Raw genomic sequence first — 26,914 nt, 5'->3', positions numbered from 1 at the left:
TCTGCCTGTAAAATAACAGAGTTAGGGTCTAGGCCATGATCCTAAAATATTTTGGGGGATCTGGTCTGGTCCATAACACTAACTACATCTATTCACTCCCATTGATCCCTAATTAAAAGAATGGACAGTGGGAAGTGCCCACAGAACTGCCCCCAGCAAGGTTTGAAGGATGAGGTGAAAAAAATCATTAACTAATGAAGAGGCAACATAAAAGTTATTGGGTCCACATGTCAGACACTGAACCCTCGAAGCTATGTTGATGAGGTAGGAAGAAGAGTCACATTTGATAAAATGTTAAGTCTGTCTCTCTCCAGAGGCTGCTAATTCATGCAGAGTTTCTCCAGCACTTTATGTACAGAGTATCTGCAGTATTTTGCTTTTATTACTGTTTTGTCCTGTTGTGTAAATTGTTGCAATAATGTGAAATTTGTCTTTCTTTTATTTGTCCTGATGAGTGCAAAGTCAATGTGCTTTGGTAATTTGATTTCTTATCGCTGAAAGGAGATGCATAATTTTGCAAAACATTGATGAGAATTCCCATCCAAATCATCTCTCAGCAAGAGACAGGAAAGAAATAGTGCCACAGGTACTGAAAGATTTCTATTGGAAGGAGTGAGGTACCAGAATGCCATCATTAGGAATTAGGGAGGGGAAGAAACAGTTGCACGCAAGACAGAAGGAGAAGAGGACCGTTAACATGACACATGGTCAGTAAGCTGAATGTGGAACAATGTTCATTTTAACTCCAATTCTAATCTTTAAAAAAAAACAGTCCACCTTTAAGTAGTGAAGTGATCAAAATTGGCTAGTCCAAAGTAGAAATTAAAAAGATCTTAGTGGGGAATGTCCTAAACTCCATATCTGTGCATGTAGTCAGCATACAGCACATATAAAAATCTATATTGTGTAGTTATGCCTGACCAATATTCATACCCCTGATCAACACTGGCAAAAGCACCGACACATATTTTATGGCGACCTGCAGGAGCCTGCCCATATAACAGTTAGCCCATTTGAAAAGTAGCTAGCATGAAAAGTCTGATTGTGATACAGCGTGCTATAATTAAAAAAAAATCCTCAAGAGCTGTCAAAAACAGAGCTTATGTCTGACACTTAGCTTGGAACTCAACAGCAAAACAGGGCAGCATTTCTAGAGGCTGCTCACTTGCTCATTCCACAGATCCAGTCATATTTCACACTGTAATAGCCTATGGATACGTACAGTCACTATGCTACAGCATGCAGAGGAGAGTAGTCAGAATATATTAAACACAAACAAATAATATATCTTGTAGTACATTTAATACATTAAAAAACCATACAACACAGAAAAGCTGCTTTTTCTCTCGATAATACATCACCGTGTCCAGTAGAAATTGGAAAATAAATCTATATTGCTCTCAAATGAGGCACTAATACCTCAGCGCACCCAAGGAGCAAGAAATTTTCAAGCCCCTTTATACTCAGCAATGCAATCAAAACTTTTATTCACTTAGACTGCCTGAAAAGACTTTGACAAAGCGGTTACAGGCCTGCCACTTGTGCAGGGATGGGATGGTGGATTGAGGAAGCTTACAGGCTTGAATGTTAGTTAACCTCCCTCCTTTCCTAGGTTATGGGCAAATAAAATGATTGAACAAGGACAATGAAGATACTTGCTCCCAGACCTGCTCTGCATTGTTGATTGGGTGGAGTATTTATACCAAGACACGTTGTGTTTATCAGGGAGACAGCAGTGTAATAGAAATGCTAACCCTATCAGTGCTCTGGGGTGAGTAGAGGAGGAAAGACTGGAGATAACACAATTGACCTCTGACATCTGCTGGGCTTGAATCAAACTGAAAGACAGAAACAGAAGGTCATGCTAGACACTACGAGAGACAGCAGCACAGATTTCCCAAATCCCATCACTATTTTCTTGAACCAGATCCAAACACTAACTTTAGTACAGCAATACAAGCTTGAAGTAAAAAGTTTCCCGTTAATTTCTACACATCTTTGCTGCTGAGTTAGGGAGTCCCCACTCAATGAGGCAGTAGTACTCAGAGAAACCCTTACCAAACTTCCACAGGAAAACCTGCAAGGTGAAATACAAGAGAAACAGGATGCAGTTGCCTTGGCATAACATGTTGGTCAACTAGGACTTGTGGGCTGAACACTGAGTAAGATTGTTTTAGGTTTTGGACTTAGTTGTGGCCAGTAAAAATTAGGGCGCAATGTGAACGAAAAAAATTACCTGTTGTATCTGTGGGCAAATTACAATCAGTGCTCTTATTCAATTTGAACAGGAGTGCTGTCAACTTACAGTTGTGCTCTTGTAAGTTCAGTGTCAAACTGTAATGAGATCAGGGAACGGATTAGTATGCAAAAAATGAGCATGGATCGATAAACAAACTGAGGGATAACTTTGGGGACATGAGGGCTGAAATCAAAGCACACTATGGCCATGCAAGTTGCATGAACCAAGACCAGAGTGGAGTGATTATAAGGAGGTCAGGAGTGATTATAAGGACATCAGAAAGCATGAGTTCCATGGTTGGGGCTATTAACCTGGTTTAATGAGGGAACCCTGGCTGACAGATATAAATAAAAGTCTCAGACACTTTCTGTTCACTCAGAGCTGGCTGGGTGGAAGCCGAACCAGTGTCAAGTACTATGCACGTGTAAATACAGAGTGACTTGGTAACAGGATACAGGCCTCTGTGGAGTTTCAAACTGTGGATTGAGACCCCAGTGGGATCACCATCTGAACTTTTGGTTCTGAGACTACAATAGTTGCAATGAGGATCTAACTGAGTACCAACAGCTGAGCGCCTCTCTGAATCCTTGCATTTTAACAATATTGTGTGCAGTTTAACTGGTTGATCTTAGAATGTCCTGTCCTGGAAAACACGGGTAAAGGTGCTTTCATCTAAAACTAACTCCTCAGTCTAAGCAGCTCCCCTACCCTCTGGGTGCGATAGCCTAGTGGTATTATTGCTAGACTGTTAATCCAGAAACCCAGGTAATATGCTGGGGACTCAAGATCGAATCCTGCCATGGCAGACAGTGGAATTTGAATTCAATTAAAAAAAAAACAGAATTAAGAGTCTAATGATGACCATGAATCTTTTGCTGATTGTCAGGAAAAGCCCATCTGGTTCACTGACATCCTTTAGGGAATGAAATTGCTGTCCTGACCTGGCTTGGCTTACATGTGACCCCAGACCCAGAGTAATGTGGCTGACTCTTCAACTGCTCTCTGGGCAATAAATTCTAGCCCAGCCAGCGATGCCCTCATCCCTTGGATGAACAAGAAAAGAAAACATCTTCACTCTCAAGTCTCTCTCCCTCCCCCACTCTCTCGGTTTTGCAACTATGGCAATTTTCAAACAGCAAGATGGAATCACAGTGGGAAAAGCATTGGCACAGAATTGGAGTGCACATTAGATTTGATGTACCATATGTTTAAAACAAAAGGTTCAGTTCAAAATTGCAACTTTATTGCTTTTAGAAACAAATTTTAGATTATAACTACCGCTCTACACTCAGATGCAGAGGTTACAGTATCTACCTATGAGTTTGTGCCTCAGGTTCCCTGAACAGATGACTCTCCAGATTATGTTCTCCAAGGAGAACAAAGCAGAAACATACTCTCTGTGAATGATCTAATGAAGGGGAGAAATTCTGCAGATGTGAGGTTCATTCTAGATGTGGATCATCCTGAGTCCCTACTTAAAACCAAATAGACAGAATCAAACTCATGTAGTTATACAACACAGAAAGCCACTTGGTCCACTGTGCTGACTCTTTAAAAGAGCTACTCAACAAGTTCCACCATCCCATTGCCCTCCTGCAGCTGAATAACGTATAACCTCTTCAATGTATCCAATTCCCTTGGAATGGCAACCATCCTTGCAGGCTGCGGATTCCATAAATCCCGCTGTGTGCTAAAAACAAAACTCCCCACATTACTAATTAAATAGGTGAGGGGACTGAGAGCTATCCACTATTCAGCTTGGATCCTTGCTCCAAATGTGTTATGCCACTGAATTAGGAAAGTAATTGTTTCTTCATTTCTGTAATTTATGAATAAGTGAGAGGAAGGAATAGTAGGGAATAAAGGGACTTTTCAGAGCTGTGAGTTTATTGGGTCAGTGAGCACTCACTGTGAAGGGTCTGTGCAAAGTAAAAGGCACAGGAGGAGCTGATGAAAACACTGAAAATAGGAACAGGAGTAGGCCATTTGGGTCCACCATTCAATATAATCAGAGCTGACCATCCTACTTAGCACCCTGTTCCCACTTTCTATCCATGCCCTTCGATCCACTTAACACCAAAAATGATATCTAACTCTGGAAAAACAATTAAACGCTTTGGCCTCAACTGCTTCCTGTGGCAGGGAATCCCACAGGTTCACAAGCCTCTAGGGTGAAGAAATTCTTCTCATCTCAATAACAAGTAGTCCAGGTGCAAGTTTAAAGGCATGGTAGTGTAGCTCAGTCATGTGGAATGCCCATCCTGTGGCATGTGGAGAATCATGGACATGACGTGACTGAAATGAACGAGCATGCAGGAACTCAAGGTCAAGGTTTTCGAACTTCAGCAATAGCTAGAATCATTGCAGTGCAGTGCTGAAGATTATAACTGTGGGGTTAGCACTTATGGAAGTGGTCACATTAGAGTTAAGAACTCTGCAGGCAGAAAAGGAATGGATGATTATCATGATTATTGGGCACATTGTGCAGGCGTCTTCAGATGGTATCTTGCTGACTAATCAGTTTTCCATTCTGAATATGTTGAGGGCAGCAGACTCTCAGAGGAATGGTATTGTGTTATGAAATTCCATAGTTAGGGCTGTAACTCCAGAATGCTATGTTGCTTTCCTGGTGCTAAGACCAAGGATGGCAATGAGCAGCTGCATGACATTCTTTTGGGGAGGGCATGGTTCATACTGGCATCAATTACACTGATGGTACCCTGAAAGCAGAGTTTAGGGAATTAGGAAAGGTATTGATAAACAGTATCTTGAAGACAGTAATCTCAGTATTATCCCAGTATCAGGGATAAGAAGAATGAGTGAAGTAACACATGTCAGGAGAAGCGGTGCAGAAGACCATAAAATATAGGAGCAGAATTGGGCAAACTGAGTCTGCTCTGTGACTTGATTATGGCTGATGTGTTTCTCAACTCCATTCTCCTGCCTTCGCCCTCTAACGTTTAATCTCCTTACTAATCAAGAATCTATATCTCTGCTTCAAATATATTTAATGGCTTGGCCCCCACAACCCTCTGCAGCAACAAGTTCCAGAGATTCACCAGTCCTCTCATTTCAGTTCCAAAGGTTGTCCTTCACTGAGGGTCTGCCCTCAAGCCCTAGTCTCTCCTCCTAGAAACATCTTCACCACATCCACTGTCTCCAGGCCACTCAGTATTCTGTAAGTTTCAATAAGATTTCTCTCTTATTCTTCTAAATTCCATCAAGCACATACCCAGCATGCTCGACCACTCCTCAGATGACAAGCTCATGTTGTTGGGGAGGCTTTGAACAAGCTTGTCAGAGTGATGGGAACCAGAGAAGGAATTATAAGACCATAAGAGATCGTAAGACATAGGAGCAGAAGTTAGACCACTCAGTCCATTGAGTTTGTTCCACCATTCATGTTTGATAAGTTTCTCACCCCCATTCTCCCACCTTCTTCCTATAACCCTTGATCCCCTCGACAATTCTGGGAGAAGAAAAACAATACAGGTAATAGGAGTAAGAAAAATGGTAAAAACAAGTGGAAGGCAGCAGAAACAAATAGAGATCAAAGAATCAAAAGACAAAAATAAGGTTAAACAATAGAATTAAAGACACTCTAAATGCACATAGCAATCTCACCAGTTGGTGAACTAATGGCACAATATCAAAGAGTTATCATAGAGAATTGGCTGCTCAATCAAATGTGGAGCTGGAAAAAGCGTAGCAGGTCAAGCAGCATCAGAGGAGCGGGGGAGTCGATGTTTCAGGTCAGAACCTTTGATTCTGATGAAAGGTTCCGACCTGAAATGTCAACTTCCCTGATCCGCTGATGCTACTTGATCTGCTGTGCTTTTTCCAGCTCCACACTTCATCAACACTGACCTTCAAGCATCTGCAGTTCTCACTGTCTCCGACGCAACTGCTCAAGGCTGTGATACAACTATTCAGGTGTATTTAACATTTAGGAAAGGGTGGTTCACAGGGAAAAAAAAAAGAGGTGGAATAAAGTTTTAATAAGGGAAGGGATAAATACTGCTCAATAGTGAGAAGAGATCCCAAACTGGAAGACTAAAACGTGAAATCCATTTGGATGAAGAAATGGGCAAACCTTAACAGTTATTATAGGATACCAAACAGTAGTGAAACGGATGGGATAGTTAAAAATCATAATATTAGAGATTCATGTGATAAGGGTAATGTCGTAATCATGGATATTTTATTCATTTACAGAATGTGAGCATCACAGGCTTTAGCCAGTGTTATTGTCCATCTATAACTGTATATGTTACACATGCTTTGAGGAGTTAGGTAGTCAGTTATATACAGCAGAATTCCCATTCTCTGACTTGCTCTTGTAGCCTCAGAGGGTATACAGCTGGTCCAACTCAGTTATGGCCAGTGTGTAATGGGATTCAGCAATAATGCCACTGAATGTCAAGGGGTGACAATCAGAATCTCTCTTGTTGAAGGTAGTCATTGCCTGACACTTATGTGGCATGAGTATGCATTTGCAACCATGTCTTTTATGGCAATGTTCTGAGCTCCCTCTTTGTTGAGGATTAGAATATTTCTTGAACTTCCTCGTCCACTGCAGAGTTTAATTGTCCACCAATCACAACTGGATGAGGCAAGTCTGCAGAGCTTAGACTTGACCATTGATTGTGGGTGTGCTTAGTTCTATGTATTGCATGCTGCCTAAGTTTTCAGCTTCACTAGAATCATACCTCATTTTTACGTACGTCTGTCTGTCTCTGTCTGTCTATCTAACGAGCACTAAATATGTGGAGGATGAATTCACAGAATCTATAAAAATGGTTTTCTGGAGCAGTGCACTGCTGTTTAAAAACAACATAATTGAATCCAAACCTAGAGTCTTGAACCTATGAAGGTACGAGGGACAAGCTAATTGTGGTGAACTGGAAAATACAAAGAGGTATGACTGGACACAAAGGTTTGTATTTAACAACAAATATACATTCTTTAAGGTACAATGTAAAGTGACAGAATGAATCAAAAGCTTCAGAACGAAGGCACCTCTAGGTAGAAGCGGTCATAAAGTGACTGAATTGTAAATCCTGTTTAAGGGGGAGATGATTGGGTCCAAGTCTAGTACATTAAAATGAAATAAGGGCAACCATGCAGACATGTTAGCTGAACAAGTTGAAGTGAACTAGCATTCTCGGGTAGAGGATAAATCAATAGACATTTAAAGGAATATTTGAGAATACTACAAGTATATCCCGACTGGAAAGAAAAGAAGTCCAAGGTGAGGACGCACCAGCCATGGTTAACTGAAGCTGGGGAAAGCATCAACTTAAGGAAATGTCACATAACTGAGCAAAGATGAATGGCAGGAATGGTAATTAGGCCTACAGATGGTGGAGATCAGAGTCAAGATTAGAGTAGTGCTGGAAAAGCACAGCAGGTCAGGCAGCATCCGAGGAGCAGGAAAATCAACGTTTCGGGCAAAAGCCCTTCATCAATCTCCTGATGAAGGGCTTTTGCCCGAAATGTCGATTTTCCTGCTCCTCGGATGCTGCCTGATCTGCTGTACTTTTCCAGCACCACTCTAATAAGGAATGACAATTAGTCAGAATAAAGTACAACTGAGAATGACTGAAAATTTAATCAGAAGAATAAATGAATAGGATGAGAGAAAGCTTGCAAGGATTGTAAAAACAGATCGTGAACATTTCTACAAGTACATAAAAAGAAATGAAAATGAATGCTCGTTCTCCAGAGAGTAAGAATGGGGAGTTAGCAGTGGATAGTCTGGAAATGAGTTAATAGGAAGAAATATTTTGCTTTGGTCTTCGCTGGAGGATAAAATAAAATTCCAATCATAGCTTTAAATCAGGAAGTGGTTGAGAGAAAGGAAGACAGCTAACGATCCGCATCCATGAACGCCAACTAGCCACAAAACGACACGACCAGCTATCCTTAGTAGACACACACGCAGATGACAAGCAATATTAATTCGACTGGGACAACACTACTATTATGGGACAAGCCAAACAGAGAACAGCCAGGGAATTCCTAGAGGCATGGCACTCATCCACAGATTCAATCAATAAGCACATCAACCTGGACCCAATATACCGGCCACTGCAGCGGACGGCTGGGACTGACAACCGGAAGCGGCAGATTCAAACCTCTACAAATGCCGGAGGAAAGATCACAGAAGCGCTTCACAGGAGGCTCCCAAGCACTGAGGATGTCACCTAGACAGAGGACAAAATGTCTGCAACACAAATTCCCAGCTCAGCGAACAGAACCACAACAACGAGCACCCGAGCTACAAATCTTCTCACAAACTTTGAGAGAAAGGAACTTGATGAAAATGCCATAAGTGAAGTGGTACAAAGCAAATGGATGGAGCTGTGGACTGAAGTTTTTCTGTCCAGATGGATGTCACCCTAGGATCTTAAAAGAGCTTGATACTGAGATGGTAAGGTGCTCAGCATGTTCGCCTTCAGTGGTCAGTGCATTGAGTATAGGAGTTGGGACATCATGTTGTGGCTGTACAGGACATTGTACAGATCACTTTTGGAACATTGTATTCAATTCTGGTTTCCTGCTATTGAAAAGATGTTGTGAAACTTGAAAGGATTCAAAAATGATTTACAAGGATGTGGCCAGGATTGGAGGGCTTTAGCTGTAGGGAGAGAATGAAAAGACTGGAGCTTTCTTCCCTGGAGCGGAGGCTGAGGGTTGACCTTATAGAGGTTTATAAAATCATTAGGGGCATGGATAGGGTGAATAGTCAAGGTCTATTCCACAGCATAGGGGTGGCAGAGCCCAGAACTAGATGGCATCGGATTAGGGTGAGGGGGGAAAGATTTAAAAGGGACCTAAAAGGCAACTGTTTCACACAGAGGGTGGTGCATGGATGGAATGAACTGCCAGAGGTGGTGGTGATGGTGGTGGGTACAATTAAAACAGTTATAAGGGATCTGGATGGGTACTTGAATAGAAAGAGTTAAGAGGGATATGGGCCAAATGCTGGCAAATGGGACTAGATCAGTTTAGAATATCAAGTCGACGCAGACGAGTTGGATCATAGGGTCTGTATCCGTACAATATGGTGTTGATTGTCCAAATTTCCCTGGGTTTAGGAAAGGTTCCACCAACAAGAAAGGAATAAACACTATTCAAGAAGGGAGGGAGTCAGCAAACAGGAAACTAAAATGCCAGTTAGCCTGAGATACGTTGTGTTGAAAATGTGCTTTGAGGCTAGGTAAGTGAACTTGGATGGACCCAGCCAGAAGCTGACACTGGATGCCTCTGCCTGATTATGGGCAACTTGTATAAAACAACAGTTAAAGCCTCAACTGGGCATCTCTACCTGAATCTGAGCATCACATTTTAGGAAAAGCCATGTCCATGTGCAGTAAGACTGGATCATATTCAGGCATTGACTAATAATGTGGTCTCAAGTACAACTCAGAATCTAACCCAAAAAAAAAAGAGTAAAGTGGATGTTTGTCAATGACTGCACAAGGTTAAGCACCATTTGCAACTCCACAGGTTCTGCAACAATCCATACCCAAATGCACGAAGACCTGGACAATATCTAGGCTTGAGCTGAAAAGTGACGTGATATTCACACTACACAAATAGCAAGCAATGTCCATCTCCAATAATAGACAATCTAACTACTGCCCCTTGACATTCAATGATGTTACTTTCACTGAACCATCCACTGACACAATTTTATAATCACAGTGCCTACAAGAGCAGATCAGAGTCTAGGAATACTGTGGTGAGTAACTCACCTCCATTACACCATCTGCAAGGCACAAGTCAGGAGTTTGATGGAATACTTCCAATTGCCTGGAGGGGGTACAGTTTCATCACCACTCAAGAAGCTCGACAGCATCCAGATCATAGCAGCCCGCTTTTCTTTCATCAGATGTGAGCATTGCTGGCCTCGCCACTATTTATTGCACACACTCAATTGCCCACAGGACAGTTAAAGAGTCAACCACATTGCTGTGGATCTGGAGTCACATGTAGGCCAGATGACATAAGAATGGCAGGTTTCCTTCCCACAAGGACATGAGTCAACCAGATGGGTTTTTCTGATCATCAACAATGGTTTCATGGTGATTATTCGACTCTTAATGCCAGATTTTTATTGAAATCAAATCCCACCATCTGCCAGAGCAGGATTTGAACCAAGTCCCCAGAACATTACCTGGATCTCCAGATTAATAATCTAGCAATAATACCATTAGAACTTCAGCTTGGCACCACATCCACAAACATCTACTTCCTTCACCACTGATGCCGTGTGTACCATCTACAAGATACACTGCAGAAATTCACTCAGGCTGCTTAGACAGCATCTTTGAAAGCCACGACCACAATCTACAAGGACAAGGTCAGAAGATACATGGGAACACCATCATCTGCAAATTCCACTCCAAGCCACGCACCATCCTGACTTAGAAATATGTCACTGGGTCAAATTCTGGAATTCCCTCCCTAACGATAGAGTGGGTTTACCTACAGCACATGGACAGCAGCAATTCAAAGCAGCAGCTCACCACCACCTCCAAGGACACAAGAGATGGGTAATAATTGCTGCCCTAATTAGGGGACCCACATCCCACAAGCTTATTTTGAGCACAATATAAATGTAAAATCAAATACAGTGATTTATTTTGTGCTCTACTCAGAACTCTCAGTAGGACATCTGCAATTACATATTCTGTCAGTCTGAGTTGTACTTTGCTAGCTATGTTAAAAATCTCACAACACCAGGTTATAAGACCAACAAGTTTAATTGGAAGCACTAGCTTTCGGAGCGCTGCTCCTTCATCAGGTGGTTGTCACACAACCACCTGATGAAGGAGCGGTGCTCCGAAAGCTAGTGCTTCCAGTTAAACCAGTTGGACCATAACCTAGTGTTGTGTGATTTTTAACTTTATACACTCCAGTCCAACACCAGCATCTCCGAATCTTTGCTAGCTATGTACAGTCCATTTAATTGGTACTTGTGAGGGGAGTGCAATACTTGAACTTGATTACCTTCTTTTTGGGGAAGATGTGGTTTCACACAGATAAGCTTTCACCTTAACCCTGAATTGAATGAGCTTTATTGTCACTTGTACTTAAATGAGTAGAGTGAAAAGTTTATAAGTTGTCATTTACAGCGCCATCTTTGGTAGAAAGGTACAACTTCTTCAGTTACAGGGATGAGCGGAGCAGCAACTTTTATCTGTTTACAAGTCCTCAAAAGTTGCTGTCCCTTGATCTGACATTCAGGCCAATACCAATTTGCAGTCATTATCTCCAAATCAATTTTACTGCTTTGTACATCAAACATCTGATGGAATTTGGTTGCCAACCCACTAAAATCTACTTGAATGGATTTGAGACAAACTTAACAATTTGGTCCATCACAGCTAATTTCTGAAATCGCCTGTTGAACTTTTCTGCTAATTTCTTCAGGTGTGCCAGGGCTTTCTGGTTGAAACTATTTTTCTTGTCTTTGATGTTAGCAGCAGTTTATTTTTTGATCTGGAGGACTACAGGCCCAGTTTCAATTTGAATTCATTTGCAAAACTGCTCATATGTGCTGTCTCGGTTTGACAGTTCACTGCACAATTACTTCAAGTTAAAAAAAAACATTTTCAGGCATCAGATCCAAAATCCTTTTCAGAACATGGCCTTGATTTAACCACCTCACATGTAATGCAAGATTAGTTCACTTTACACAGCACAGAGTTTGTTGAGTAAGAATTTAAGTGAGTAGTGATGAAGGGCTCTTGATCAAATCCAGTTTAGATATCAACAAGAATTTTCAATACATGGGAAGATTTAATAACTTCACTCTCTAATGCTTTCTGGTGGATTACAGTGGTCATTCATGCAAAATGCGATAAACAGTTTCTTAATTGGAATGTTTTCTCAAATATACACATTTTGAATTTGTTGGAGATATCCTCACCCCTTTGTTCTTTTGCTATTAGGGGAAAGGGTAGGACGATCCCATTTAATTAGAACATAGAACAGTACAACACAGTAACAGATGCTTCAGTCCATGATGTTCTGCTGAGCATTTATCTTAATCTAACACCAATCTAACCTTCATATCCCTCAATTTATATCCATATGCTTGTCCAGCAGTTGCTTAAATGTCCCTAATGTCTCTGACTCTACGACCATTGCTGGCAGTGCATTCCACACACCCACCAGTCTCTGTGTAAAGAACCTACCTCTGACATCTCCCCAATACCTTCCTCCAATCACCTTCAAATTATGACCCCTCGTGACAGCCACTTCTGCCCTGGGGAAAAGTCTCTGGCTATCTACTCCTATCTATGCCTCTCAGCACCTTGTATATCTCTATCAAGTCACATCTCTTCCTTCTCCTCTCCAGTGTAAAAAGCCCTTGCTCACTCAACCTCTCTTCATAAAATAAGCCCTCCAGCCCAAGCAGCATCCTGGTAAATCTCCTCTGCACCCTCTGTAAAGCATCTATATCCTTCCTATAAGGCGACCAGAACTAGACACTATTCCAAGTGTGATCTAACCAGGGTTTCAGAGCTGCAGCAAAACTTCGCGGCTCTTAAACTCAATCCTCCTGTTAATGAAAGCCAAAACATCATATGCCTTCTTAACAGACCTATCAACTTGGGTGGCAACTTTGAGGGATCTATATATATGGAACCCAAGATCCTGCTGTTCTTCCACATTGCCAAGAATCCTGTCTTTAATACTGTATTCAGCATTCAAATTCGACCTTCCAAAATGAATCATTTTGCATTTGTCCAGGTTGCGTCATCTGCACTTACTAACCCACTCTTCCACTTCTTCAACCAAGTCATTTATAAAACCTACAAAAAGCAGAGGCCCAAGAACAGATCCCTGTGGGACACCACTGCTCACCAAGCTCCAGGCGGAATACTTTTCATCCACTACCACTCGCTGTCTTCTTTCGGTCAGCTAATTCTGTATCCAGACAAACACATTTCCCTGTATTCCACACCTCCTAACTTTCTGAATGAACCTACCGTGGGGAACCTTATCATTGCCAGAGGTGCTGCAATCCCATTCCTCGTTTCCTGTCGTAACCTTGGATATATCTGGTCCAGCCCTGGGGACTTAACTATCTTGATGCTTCACAGAATTTCCAGCACATCCACTTTCTTAATATCAATCTGCTCAAGCCTATTAACCTGTTCTCAAAATCAACAAGGTCTCTCGTGAATACCGAAGCAAAAAACTAATTTAGGGGCTCCCCTGCCTCTTCAGACTCCAGGTAGAAGTTCTCTCCACTATCCCTGATAGGCCTTACCCTCTCTTTGATAAGTGTAGAACGCCTTTGGGTTTTCCTTAATCTTTCCGCAAAGGCTTTTTCATGCACCCTTCCAGCTCTCCTCAGTCCATTTTTGAGTTCTTTCCTTGCTACCCTGTAATCCTCTAAAGCTGTGCTAGATCTTGCTTCCTCAATCTTAAGTAAGCTTCCTTCTTCCTTTTGATGAGAAGCTCCTCTGCTCTTGTCATCCAATGATCCTTCACCTTACCATTCCTTGCCTGTCTCAGTGGGACAAAGTATCAAACACTCACACAACAAGTGCTCCTTCAACAACCTCTACATTTCTGTTGTGCCTTTCCCATAGAACAATTGTTCCACAATTTATATTCCACAGCTCCTACCTAATAGCACTATAATTTCCCCTCCCCCAACTAAATACCTTCCCATACAGTCTGCTCCTACCCCTCCCCATGGCTATGGTAAAGGTGAGGCGGTTGTGGTCAATGTCACCGAAATGCTCTCTCACTGAGGTAACCTCTGGGCTGGATGGGATTTATACAAGGATTCTCTGGGAAGCTAGGGAGGAGATGGTAGAGTCTTTGGCCTGGATCTTTGAGTCATCATTGTCTACAGGTTTAATACCAGAGGACTGGAGGATTGCAAATGTTGCACCCTTGTTTAAGAATGGCAGTAGAGATGACCGAGGTAATTATAGACCGTGAGCCTTATGTCTGTTATAGGAAAAGTTTTGAAAGGATTAGAAGAGATAAGATTTATAATCATCTTGCAAGCAACAGTTTGATTTCAGATAGTCAACATGGTTTTGTCAAGGACAGTTCGTGTCTCACAAACCTCATTGAGTTTTTTGAGAAGGTGACCAAGCACTTGGATGTGGGTAGGGCAATTGACGTGGTGTACACGGACTTCAGTAAAGCCTTTGATAAGGTTCCACATGGTAGGCCTTTGGAAAAAGTGTGGAGGCATGGGATGGAGGATGATTTAGTAGTATGGATTAGAAACTGGCTTTCTGTAAGAAGGCAGCGAGTGGTGGTCGATGGAAAATATTCAGCATGGAGTACTGTTACTAGTCGTGTGACACAAGGATCTGTTTTTATAAATGACTTTGACACAGGCATAGGTGGATGGGTTAGTGATTTACAGATGACACTAAAGTCGGTGGAGTGGTGGACAGTGTGAAAGAATGTTGCAGGTTGCAGGGGGTCTTGGGTAAACTGCAGAATTGGGCTGAGAGGTGGCAAATGGAGTTCAATGCAGCTAAATGGGAGGTGATGCACTTTGGGAAGAATAACAGGAAGGCAGAGTACTGGGTCACTGGTAAGATTTTTGGCAGTGTGAATGTGCAGAGGGAACTTGGAGTCCATGTATTTGGATCCCTGAAAGTTGCCACCCAGGTGGATAGTGCTGTTAAGAAGGCATACGGTGTGTTAGGTTTTATTGCTAGAAGGATTGAGTTCTGGTGCTGTGGTGTCATGCTGCTGCCTGTACAAACCACTGGTGCCACCTCACTTTGAACATTGTGTACAGTTCTGGGTGCCCCATTACAGGAAGGATGTGGAAGCATTGGAAAAGGTGCAGAGGAGATTTACCAGGATGTTGCCTGGTCTTATGAGGAAAGACTGAGGGACTTGGGTATGTTTTCATTGGAGAGAAGAAGGCTAAGAGGGGATTTGATAGAGACATACAAGATGATCAGAGGATTAGATAAGGTGAACAGTGAGTTTTTTTCCCTAGGATGATGACATTGACTTGTACGAGGGGACATAGCTACAAATTGAGGGGTAATAGATTTAAGACCAATGTCAGAGGCAGGTTCTTTACTCCGAGAGTGGTAAGGGTATGGAATGCCCTGCCTACCAATGTAGTTAACTCAGCCACATTAGGACATTTAAACAATCCTTGGATAAGCATGTGGATGATGATGGGATAGTGTAGGGCGGTGGGCTTAGATTAGTTCACAGGTCGGCACAACAGAGGGCCAAAGGGCCTGTTCTGAGCTGTATTGTTCTATGTTCTAAATCAAAAGGGGCATGGTTGGGATAGATAGACAAGGTCTTTTCCCGGGGATGGGGGAGTCCAGAACTGGACAGCATAGCTTTAGGGTGAGAGGTGAAAGATATAAAAGGGACCTAAAGGGCAATGTTTTCACACAGAAGGTGGTGTGGTTATGGAATGAGATGCCGAAGGAAGTGGAGGAGGTTGGTACAATTACAGCATTTCAAAGGCATCTGGACGGTTATATGAATAGGAAGGGTTTAGAGGGATATGAACCAAGTGCTGGCAAAAGGGACTAGATTAGGTTAGGGTATCTGGTTGGCATGGACGAGTTGGACCAAAGGGTCTAATTCTGTGCTATACAGCTCTATAACTGCAATCTTGTATTTGACACCTGACCTGACTCGTTGCCAAGCACCAAATACAGTATGGCCTCCCCTGGTCGGCTTATCTACATTTTGAGTCCGGAATCCCTCCTGGACACATTTGACAAAATCGGCTCCACCCAGACCATCTGCCCTAAGGAGGTTCCAATCAATGTTGGGGAAGTTGAAGTCACCCATAACAACAGCTTTGTTACATCTGCACCTTTCCAAGATCTGCTATCCAATCTGTTCTTCCATTTCTCTGCTGCTAATGGGGGGGGGTCTAGAGCTAATACCCAATAAAGTGACTGCTCCTTTCCTGTAATTGACTTCCACCCATACTGACTCAGTAGACAAACCCTCCTTCACAACCTCCTTTTCTGCATGTGTGAGGCACTCTCTAATTAACAATGCCGCTCCCCCCAACCCAATCGTTCTTTTTAAAATATCTAAACCCTGGAACATCCAGCAACCATTCCTGCCCCAGTGAAATCCACGACTCAGTTATGTTCACAACATTGTAGTTCCAAGTACTGATCCATGCTCTAAGCTCATTACTCATTGTCCTAACAATCCTTGCATTGAAACAGACACACTTTAACCTATCCCTTTGCCCTATCAACTGTGTATCCTTCCTGACAGACTCTCTGAATTCCATTTCTGCCTATTCAACAACTACTCTCTCCTCTGATCTGTAGCTCTGGTTCCCATCCCTGTGCCAAACTAGTTTAAACCCTCCCGAAGTGCATTAACAAATTTCCTGCCCAGGACATTGGTGCCCCTCCAGTTCAGGTGCAACCCGTCTTTCATGTACAGGTCCCACCTTCCCCAGAGGGTGCCCCAATGATCTACATATCTGAAGCCCTCCCTCCTGCACCAGTCCGGTAGCCACGTGTTTAGCTGCACTCGCTCCCTGTTCCTCACCTCACTAGCACATGGCACTAGTAGGAATCGTGAGATTACCTAACTCCCTGAAATCACTTTTTAGATCCTCATCCCTTTTCCTGGCTATGTCATTAGTGCCAATGTACAATGCGACTTCGGGTTACTCACCCTCCCCCTTTCAGAATTTTGTAGACTCGATCAGAGACATCCCAGACCCTGGCACCTAAGAGGCAAGTTACCTTCTGGGAGTCCCGTTCGCGACCCCAGAATCGCCTATCTATTCCTCTACTGAGTCTCCTACCACTAGCGCTATTCTTTTCTCTCAACTTCCCTTCTGAGCCACAGAGCCAGGCTCAGCACCACAAACCTGGCCACTATGGCTTTCCACTGGAAGGTTGACCCCCCCAACAGTATCCAAAATGGTACACGTATTATTGAGGGGAATGGCCGCAGAGGATCCCTGCACTGTCTGCTTGTGTCTTTTCCGTCCCCTGACTGTAACCCATCTATCTTCTTCCTGTACCTGAGGTGTGACTACTTCCTTGTAACTCCTCTCAATTTGCACCTCAGCCTCCCAAAAGATCCGAAGTTCATCCAGCCCCAGTCCCGTAACGTCTAAATGTTGCCCATACAAACCATTCACACATTCAGCTAGGCTTCGTTAAATTGCTGCAAGAAGCATTTGCCGTCCTACAGCTCCGACTGTAGTTACTGAAAGGTGGTGTCAGATAAAGATTCCACTCATCTTGCTAATGTGGCAGCACCAGTTTCTCTGGGTTGCTGTAGTTCTTTTTCCTTTGTTCTTCAAGTCCTTGAATAAAGAGTTGGCAGCTAAAATCATTGCCTCTTTAATTATGTCATCATTTATGAATGATTTGTGTTTTGTCAGAAGTTTGCAAAAACAAAATGATGCTTCAACGCTATACCAGCCTTAGCTTTTGCTAGAGGTTTGGAAAAAATGACTGTTGAACTTGTCAGCTTTCTTAATTTGAAGCATGCCATTCAAAGGAAAACTATCCTTGATTTATCGTGTGGCATGGTGTCAGTCCAAATTCCAATTCTTTTACTTTTACATACAAGGAAAACCCTTTTACAGTTGTGGACAATAATTCATTTTCTCATTCTGCATGGAATCTATACACTTTTGGATTCACTTTACACAATCCTGGTTCATCACAGGATTTTTAAGGGACTTGACAGGATAGATGTGGCAAGGTTCCTTCTCCATGTGGGAGTGTCTAGGACCAGAGGTGCATCATCTCAGATAAAGTGGTTGCACATTTAAGACAGAGTTGTGGTGCAATTTCTTCTCTCAGTGGGTAGTGGATCGAGGAAATTCTTTACTACAAGGTGCTGTCAAGATTGGATTGTTAAGTATACTCAAGGCTGAGATAGAAAGATTTTTAATCAGTGGGGGAATCATGGGTTATGGGGAGAAAAAAGGAAGGAAAGTGAAGTTGAGGATTATCAGATCAGCCATAATTTCACTGAAAGGTGGAACACATTCGATCAACTGAATGGTCTAATTCTGTTCTTATGTATTATGGTCTCAGCACATCATTATTGCATCATCTTGTGGTATGTGATGTCACTCATTGCTGGTTATGCTGCAAGTAGGTCTCTGGATCCCTGCCTATGGAACATCCAGAGTGGCCCAGGCTGCGAATACATAGCAGGTCATTTCTGAGGTGCCAGTTGACTTGCATTGCTCAGATACTTGATGTGGAGTGTGGCAACAGTCCAGTAAGTTTTCTTCATCTTGCACGAAACTTAGATAAGCAGGCAAAGAAAAAGAACTTCAGGTCTACAGTGCAAAGGAGTGGGACTAGTGGAGCTCTCTTGCAGAGAGTCTACATGGACATGATGGTCTGTAGTACTGTAATATACTGGCTGCACACTACCTAGTATACTTATTCTTTAGTGCGCATTGCCACAAGAAAACTTACTTTACCCAGCAATGATAGCCCATTTGGACCAAACTGAAACACAATGCAACAAGCTGGCAAAGCTTGTTAAGAGCATGCAGTTTTATCTAGCCACATGGCTTCCAGCTGCAGAAGCCATGCAGCAGCAGGACGATTATCATGTGTTCGGCCTGGACCGTGGGTAGAGAGTGAGATGAACTGAAAGACACATGGTGCAGGAACCAAGGTGGTGAAATCACTTGTCAAAAAACTCCACAATTGACCCGTTGATGGTACCCTGAGAACATGGGGCTCACATGTGCCATGCAAGTGTGAAGTAATGAACATCTTCAACAAAATAATCTAACCATTTTTGTTGACACTCAGCAGTCTAACCATCACTGAAACCCACATTACTAACACCCTGGGGATAATCATTGATCAGAAACTGAACTGGACTAGCTACACAATTACAAAAACAGATATAGGTGGGGAATTCTATGGAAACAACCAGTTTCATAACTCTCTACAGCCTGTCCAGCATCTATGATGACAAAGCAGGAACACAATTGAATACACTCCATTTGTCTGTATGAGTACAATTTGTACAATCATAGAGTCATAGAGACCTACAGCATGGAAACAGACCCTTCGGTCCAACCTGCCCATGCCGACCAGATATCCCAACCCAATCTCGTCCCACCTGCCAGCACCCGGCCCATATCCCTCCAAACCCTTCCTATTCATATACCCATCCAAATGCCTCTTAAATATTGCAATTGTACCAGCCTCCGCTACTTCCTCTGGCAGCTCATTCCATACACGTACCACCCTCTGCGTGAAAAAGTTGCCCCTTAGGTCTCTTTTGTATCTTTCCCCTCTCACCCTAAACCTATGCCCTCTAGTTCTGGACTCCCCCACCCCAGGGAAAAGACTTTGCCTATTTACCCTATCCATGCCCCTCATCATTTTGTAAACCTCTATAAGGTCACCCCTCAGCCTCCGACGCTCCAAGGAAAACAGCCCCAGCCTGTTCAGCCTCTCCCTGTAGCTCAAATCGTCCAACCAGGCAACATCCTTGTCAATCTTTTCTGAATCCTTTCAAGTTTCACAACATCTTTCCGATAGGAAGGTGACCAAAATTGCACACAATATTCCAACAGTGGCCTAACCAATGTCCTGTACAGCCACAACATGACCTCCCAACTCCTGCACTCAATACTCTGACCAATAAAGGAAAGCATACCAAATGCCTTCTTAACTATCCTATCTACCTGCGACTCCACTTTCAAGGAGCTATGAACCTGCACTCCAAGGTCTCTTTGTTCAGCAACACTCCCCAGGGCCTTACCATTAAGTGCATAAGTCCTGCTAAGATTTGCTTTCCCAAAATGCAGCACTTCATATTTATCTAAATTAAATTCCATCTGCCACTTCTCAGCTCATTGGCCCATCTCATCAAGATCCTGTTGTAATCTGAGGTAACCCTCTTCGCTGTCCACTACACCTCCAATTTTGGTGTATCTCCAAACTTACGAAGTGTACCTCTTATGCTCGCATCCAAATCATTTACATAAATGACAACAAGTAGAGGACCCAGCACCGATCAATGTGGCACTCCACTGGTCACAGGCCTCCAGTCTGAAAAACAACCCTCCACCACCACCCTCTGTCTTCTACCTTTGAGCCAGTTCTGTATCCAAATGGCTAGTTCTCCCTGTATTCCGTGAGATCTAACCTTGCTAATCAGTCTCCCATGGGGAACCTTGTCGAACGCCTTACTGAAGTCCATATAGATCACATCTACTGCTCTGCCCGCATCAATCCTCTTTGTTACTTCCTCAAAAAACTCAATCAAGTTTGTGAGACATGATTTCCCACACACAAAGCCATGTTGACTATCCCTAATCAGTCCTTGCCTTTCCAAATACATGCTACAGCCTCAAGAGACAACAACCCATTTGACTAGCACTCCATCAAGAACCAGTGTGAACCATCTACAGACGCAGTACAGCAACTTGCCAAGCTTCCGAACTCTTGACCCTCTATCTTCCTGGCATGGAGCTACATCACCACTATTTCACTGTTGCGGGATTACAAAATCTTGGAACGCACTTCCAAACAGTAATTTGCACGCACCTACAGCACAGGATCACTACAATGGGCCGAATGGCTTACTTTCACATCGAGTACAAGCTGGCCCTCCAAACAGCATCCCACCCAGACACACCCTTCTACCCTTATCCCTGCACTTCTCACAGTGAATCCACCTAACTTATACATCGCTCGACACGATGGGCAAGTTATCATAGCCAATCCACCTAACCTGTACATGGATTGTGCTTTAAGGCTGTGGATCACTACCAACTTCTCAGGGGCATTTAGCCACGGGCAACAAATTTTGGCCTAGCCAGTGACCCTTGGTTACATGAAAAAAATCAAAATACTATCGACTGGAAACCAATCAGGGAGGGGAATCAACCCACACTCCCCTCATTGATGAACTATTAGTCTCTTGCTTTGACATGTTGCCAAATTCTGTGCTTACTTGTCAAGACAGGCCACGCTGAGGCACCGGTCCTCGGGCGGTGGTTGTGTTGCATTTGTGTCATTGTCCTCCAGAATAGAATCAATAAACGTTGATGGTGAGAGGGGTTCCTCAGTGCCAGTGACAACAGGACTAACCTCCTCAACCTCTGGGTTAGTTGTAGGACTTGGAGGCTCTTCTTTAATATGAAGCATTGGACTGGTTCTGGAAGAGATTAAAAAAAAGAGAGACTTTTTAAATACAAAATGGGACAATGTCCAATTGGAGGTTTGCCTGCTTTGCGTAACCACATCCCCCTTTGAAATGGCAGGACAAGTTCAAAAAGATTTTAAAAATGCATATGGAATATTTTGTTTTATAGGCAAAGGCACAGAATAAGAAAACAAGGTAGTAGTCATGAAGAATTTGAATATTGCTGAAAAGCATGTATATCTCAAAGCCTCTGGTCTTGCAGTAATTGTGGACAATTTGCAGCAATACCAATTCAAGGGGAAAGCCAACATTCACGTTGCATGAGAAGACAGCGCCGATTGTTTGGTGAGTGAACACTGATTGGGGCACTGCAACCAATCAGCATTCTCCCCGCACGCAGTATAAATGCTTGCTTGATTTGATTTATTATTGTCACATGTACCGAGATACAGTGAAAAGTATTGTTTTACATACTAACCAGACAAATCATACCTTACAGAAGTACATCAGGGTAATGGAACAGAATGCAGAATAGTGTTACAGCTACGGAAAAGGTGCAGAGAAAGATCAATTCTCATGTACGAGAGATCTATTTCTAAGTTGATTAACAGCAGGGAAGTAGCTGTTCCTAAATCTGTTGGTACGTGTTTTCAAACTTTTGTATCTTCTGCCCAATGGAAGAGGGTGGAAGAGAGTGTAACTGGGAATAGGAGGGGTCTTGATTATGTTGGGTGCTTTCTTGAGGCAATGGAAAGTATAGGCAGAGTCCTGAATTGGTATTTTTGCAAACTGTCCTTACAAGTGCTTGATGAAAAGCTTTAACAAAACGTATCCTTTTTCAACAATACTATAGCAAAGAAGGCAAACTAACTACTTATAAATCATGAATCCACCCAAGACCTAGATAATGTCTTCTATAAATTCTCGCCTAGGCAATGATGCTCATATCCCATGAATAAGAAAACAAAATTCTGCGCATCAGAGTTCAGAAAGGAAGGATGTTAACGCCAGTGAAAGGATGCAAAAATTTACTATAATTATACCAGGGATGAAAGACACCAGTTACATAGATACACAAGAAAAATACTGAACTGCTGTCCTTAGGGGATATTTTTTAAAAAAATCACGAAGGGTATTTGAAATAATTTAGACTGGTGATAATTTTCAGTGACAGCAGAGTCATAACCAGAGGCAAAAGTGACGACTGCAGATGCTGGAGATCAGAGTCAAGATTAGAGTGATGCTGGAAAAGTACAGCAGGTAAGGCAGCATCCAAGGAGCAGGAAAATCAGCAGGCAAAAGCCCTTCATCAAGAATGAGGGGATCTAGTTTCATGGTTACAAACAGAAGAAGCAGAGATCAGGTGAGTATTTTGTTTTCAGCGAGGAATTAGGATGAATTAACTGTCTGAATGGGTGATTCATGAATAACCGTCAAAAGAGAAGTGCAAAGGAATACTCCAATGGGAAACCTTAGTTAACTTGATATCTTCAAGAACTGGCATAGGGTTGATTGATGAGCAGACGATATAACGTGGCTATGTTACTGGACTAGCAATCCAGTACTGTTCTGGGACATGGGTTTGAAAGCCACCAAGAAAGATGGTGAAATTTCAATTCAATAAAGATCTGGAACTTAAAGCTTGTATCATGGTGACCACATAATCATTGTTGGTTGCTGCAAAACCCCAAGATCATGTTTTAGGGAAGAAAATCTGGCACTTTTACGTAATTTAGCCTTTGTGCAATTTCAGACCCACAGCAATGTGGCTGATTCTTAACTTCCCTCTGAGAAGCCACTCAGCTCAAGGGCAATTAGGTGTGGGTAACAAATACTGGTCTTGCCAACGACACCCACATCTCATGGAAGACTTAAAAAGTCACAGAAAGGAAAGTTTGATTCTCAAGAATACATTAAACAAAATCATTAACTGTTCAACAGTCTCAAGTGCAAATTTGTGGGACCTTGCTGTTTGCATGAGTTACTTGGCTTGCCATCTAAAAGTAGCTCTTTCAACATTTAATCCACTGGTTGTGAGGAATGGAGGATGAAATAAAGTACTAAGTGCATTCATTTCAAAGCAGAGTTGCATCACAATGGATTTGAACAATTTGGAAAGGTTTTACAGTTTTCTGGTTAGGTTAATGAGCAATGGTTGGTGCTGTTGGCACAAACTCACCTTTCCACGTTAAGTGATGGGGACAGCGAAGGGCTGCACTGTGCCAGATCGGTGATATCTGAAATTATAGGGCCAGAGGACGTAGAGTTGTCAGATGAATAGCAGTTATTTCCTGGAAAATTTGTGGTAGTCTGTGAAAAAAAGAAGCATGAACAAAGATAAAATGCATGGCTGTGGATTAAAATATCCAGGTGATTACAAACTAGATTACAATTTATCTCTCAGCATTCTCAGAAGCTATCTGGCAAATGCACTTCATGTGGTACGGTGGGTTTTGGCATGACTAAGATTTAACATTAGTACGAACGGAAAGCATATAAACAAAAAGCAAGACATCAGCCAATGCATGGGGACTATAACCAAAATAAAGTGCTTGTGCACAGGACATGAGATTGAGATGGTCCTCCTCAGTTAATGAGATTTGTAGATCATCTCGGCTCTCAGAACATGACAGGCCATTCAGTTCCTCAATATTCTATCATATCATGAACCTCAATCACATTCAGCAATACCTTTACAAAAAATAACCTATGCATCTCAGTTGTGAGAATTTCAAATGGATCTAAAAACATAAACATTGCTTTCTTCTGGGAGAAATGAGGTTGTGATTTCTTACAAAAGCCATCTCTGCTTCAATTGAATTGAATTGAATTAAATTGAATTTATTGTCACATGTACCAGGGCACAGTGAAAAGCTTTGTCTTGCAAGCAATACAGGCTGATCACATAGTTAAGTAGCACAGATAGTAAATAACAGATGTTGAGCCTTTGTATCCAGTGTGTCCACATGAAGAGTCTAAAGAAAGCTTGTTGTGGATGACCACTCTCAGGAGCTTGACACTCTCCATTCGTTCCACCTCTGTGCTGTTAATGTGTATGGGAGCATGAGTAACATCCCGCTGAAAGTCAATAATAAGTTCCTTGGTTTTGCTGGCATTCAGAGGTAGGTTGTTCTCAGTGCACCATTTTTCCGGGTCTGCCACCTCCCGTGTGTAGTCTGTTTCATCGCCATCTGAGATTTGACTGACTATGATGGTGTCATTAACTTGTAAATGGCACTAGTCTGGTATTTGGTGACTCAGTCATGGGTATGCAGCGAGTATAGTAGGGGGCTGAGTATGCATCCCTTCTTCTAAACTCCAATGAATATAATTCCAGTCTTGTCAGTCTCTCCTCATAAGGCAACCCCCTCAACTCAGGAATCAACCTAGTGAACCTCCTCTGCACCGCCTCTCACACCAGTACATCCTTTCTCAAGTAAGGAGACCAAAACTGCACACAGTACTCCAGGTGTGGCCTCATCAGCATCTCATACAGCTACAATATAACCCCTCTGCTTTTAAACTCAATCCCTTTAGCAATGCAGGACAAAATTTCATTTGAAGGGAGTGAATGTTGAAGGTAGTAGATGGGCTGCTAATCAACCAGGTGCCTTTGTCCTGAATCGAGCCAAACTTACTGATTGTTGTTGGAGATGCACTCCTCCACACAAGTGCTTCAATGGGAAACAAGTTTTGGGGAGACCTAAGAGTTATTTTGCACATATTCCCAACTTCTACCCTACTCTTGAATTTATAGTATTCAAATGGTTAGTCAGTTCTAATCAATGCCATAGCCCAGGATGTTGATATTTGGGTATTCACTGATGGTATGCCATTGAACTTCAGGGTGCAATGGCGAGAGTTTCTCTTGGCGTGTGGCATAAATGACCATCATAAGTGTCAGACCGTGTGTTTGCCATTTTTCAGCATAGCCCAGGCTTTGCTGCATTTGGGATGGACTGCTTCAGTCTGAGGAGTCATGAATGGCACTGAACACTGTGCAGTCAGTCGTGAACTTACCCACTTCTGATCATTTGATAGAACTGAGGTCATTGATGAAACATCTGAAGATGACTGGGCCACCAAAATTAAAAACAAAGTAAAACAAGCATTACGAAGGTACAGCTGCAATTATGGGTGACTTCAATCTGCATATAGATTGGTTGAATCAAATCAGTAATCATTCTGTAGAGTAGGAATTCTTAATAATACAGGTCATTTTGGTATAATGCACGTTTTGTCAAAGCAAATTCACTGCAACGCAATTGACGAATTGGGGCTGTTTATAAAGCACGAATGTTTAAAATGTGTTGGCTGTAATGCGATTACATCACCAACACTAAGCACTGTTTCTAAAGCATGATGTTTCAATAACGTGGGGCTGCACAAGAACACAACCATTGCATTATATAAAAACTAAGTGTACACTCAAGATGGTTTTCTGAGTCGATATGTTGAGGAACCAATTAGAGGACTGGAAGAAGAAATGAGAAAGGAATAATTAACAATCTTGCTGTGCAAGGCCCCTTGGGGAAGAGTGACTCTGGTATGATATAATTCTCCATCTAAATGGAGAATTGTATTGTTGATTCAGAGACCAGAGTCATGGATCTGAACAAAGGAAACTACAATGATACGAAGAGCGAGCTGGCTACGATAAATTAAAAAATGTCAGTCAAAAGATGACAGTGGATAGGAAATGGCAAATATTAAAAGAGTAAATGGAGGAATTGCAAACAAATTTCATTCTTATCGAGCATAAAAACAAAATGGGAAAGGTAACCTAACTATGGCTGAGAAGGGAAATTAAGGATAGTATGAGATCCAAGGAAGAGGCATACAAATTGGCCAAAATAAGCAGACCCGAGGATTGGGAGCACTTTAGATTTCAGCAAATAGGAAAAAAGGGTTGATTAAATAAGGAAAAGTGGAGTACAAGAATAGGGAACATACAAATTGAGAAACTTTTACAATTGATATGTAAAGAGAAAAGGAAAAGTCAAAAATCCCCTATAGGGCAAGTTAAATGGGGAATAAAGATGGCAGACCAATAAAATACACACTCTGGTTCTGTCTTTACAAAGCAAGACACAAATAACACCCTAAATATCTTAGGGGACACAGGGTCAAATAAGAGAGGAGAACTGAAGAAAATCAGTATTAGTAGGGAAATTGAGTTGCGAAAATTGATGGGATTGAAGGCTGAAATATCCCAGGCCTAGATAATCTACATCCAAAAGTACTTAAGGAAGTGGCCCTGGAAACAGTGGATGCATTGGCAGTCATCTTTCAAGATTCTATAGACTCTAACAGTTCCTGTGGATTGGAGGGTAGCTAAGGTAACCCCACTATTTGAAAGAAAAGGAGGTGGAAAGAAAACAGAATTATAGCCCTGGTTAGCTTTATACCATTAGTAGGGAAAATGCTAGATTTTATTATAAAAGATTTAATAATAGAGCACTTGTAAAATGATGAGAGAATTAGGGAGAGTCAGCATGGATTTACAAAAAGGAAAAC

General features: G+C 42.3%; 1 protein-coding gene across 2 annotated transcripts in view; it reads right to left on the bottom strand.

The window, feature by feature from the left end:
- The window catches only part of hsf1 (heat shock transcription factor 1), a 105,411-nt gene that overhangs the window by 19,035 nt on the left and 59,462 nt on the right, over positions 1 to 26,914 (bottom strand). Inside the window, exons 8-10 of one of the 2 annotated variants that reach the window (XM_043690949.2) lie at positions 23,577 to 23,707; positions 21,206 to 21,409; positions 1,755 to 1,838 (exon numbers count right to left, since the gene is read on the bottom strand). In XM_043690949.2, coding sequence (XP_043546884.1) covers positions 1,755 to 1,838; positions 21,206 to 21,409; positions 23,577 to 23,707 — 419 coding nt within the window. The remainder of the gene's footprint in view (positions 1 to 1,754; positions 1,839 to 21,205; positions 21,410 to 23,576; positions 23,708 to 26,914) is intronic. The other variant, XM_043690950.2, reaches the window with a different exon arrangement.

This window comes from Chiloscyllium plagiosum, unplaced genomic scaffold (assembly GCF_037043375.1).
Source record: "Chiloscyllium plagiosum isolate Xiang-an unplaced genomic scaffold, Cpla_swu_hap1 HiC_scaffold_5, whole genome shotgun sequence".
NCBI classification, from domain to species: domain Eukaryota; kingdom Metazoa; phylum Chordata; class Chondrichthyes; order Orectolobiformes; family Hemiscylliidae; genus Chiloscyllium; species Chiloscyllium plagiosum.
Note: the sequence above shows the minus strand (reverse complement) of the source record. Positions and strands in the feature narration are given on the sequence as shown.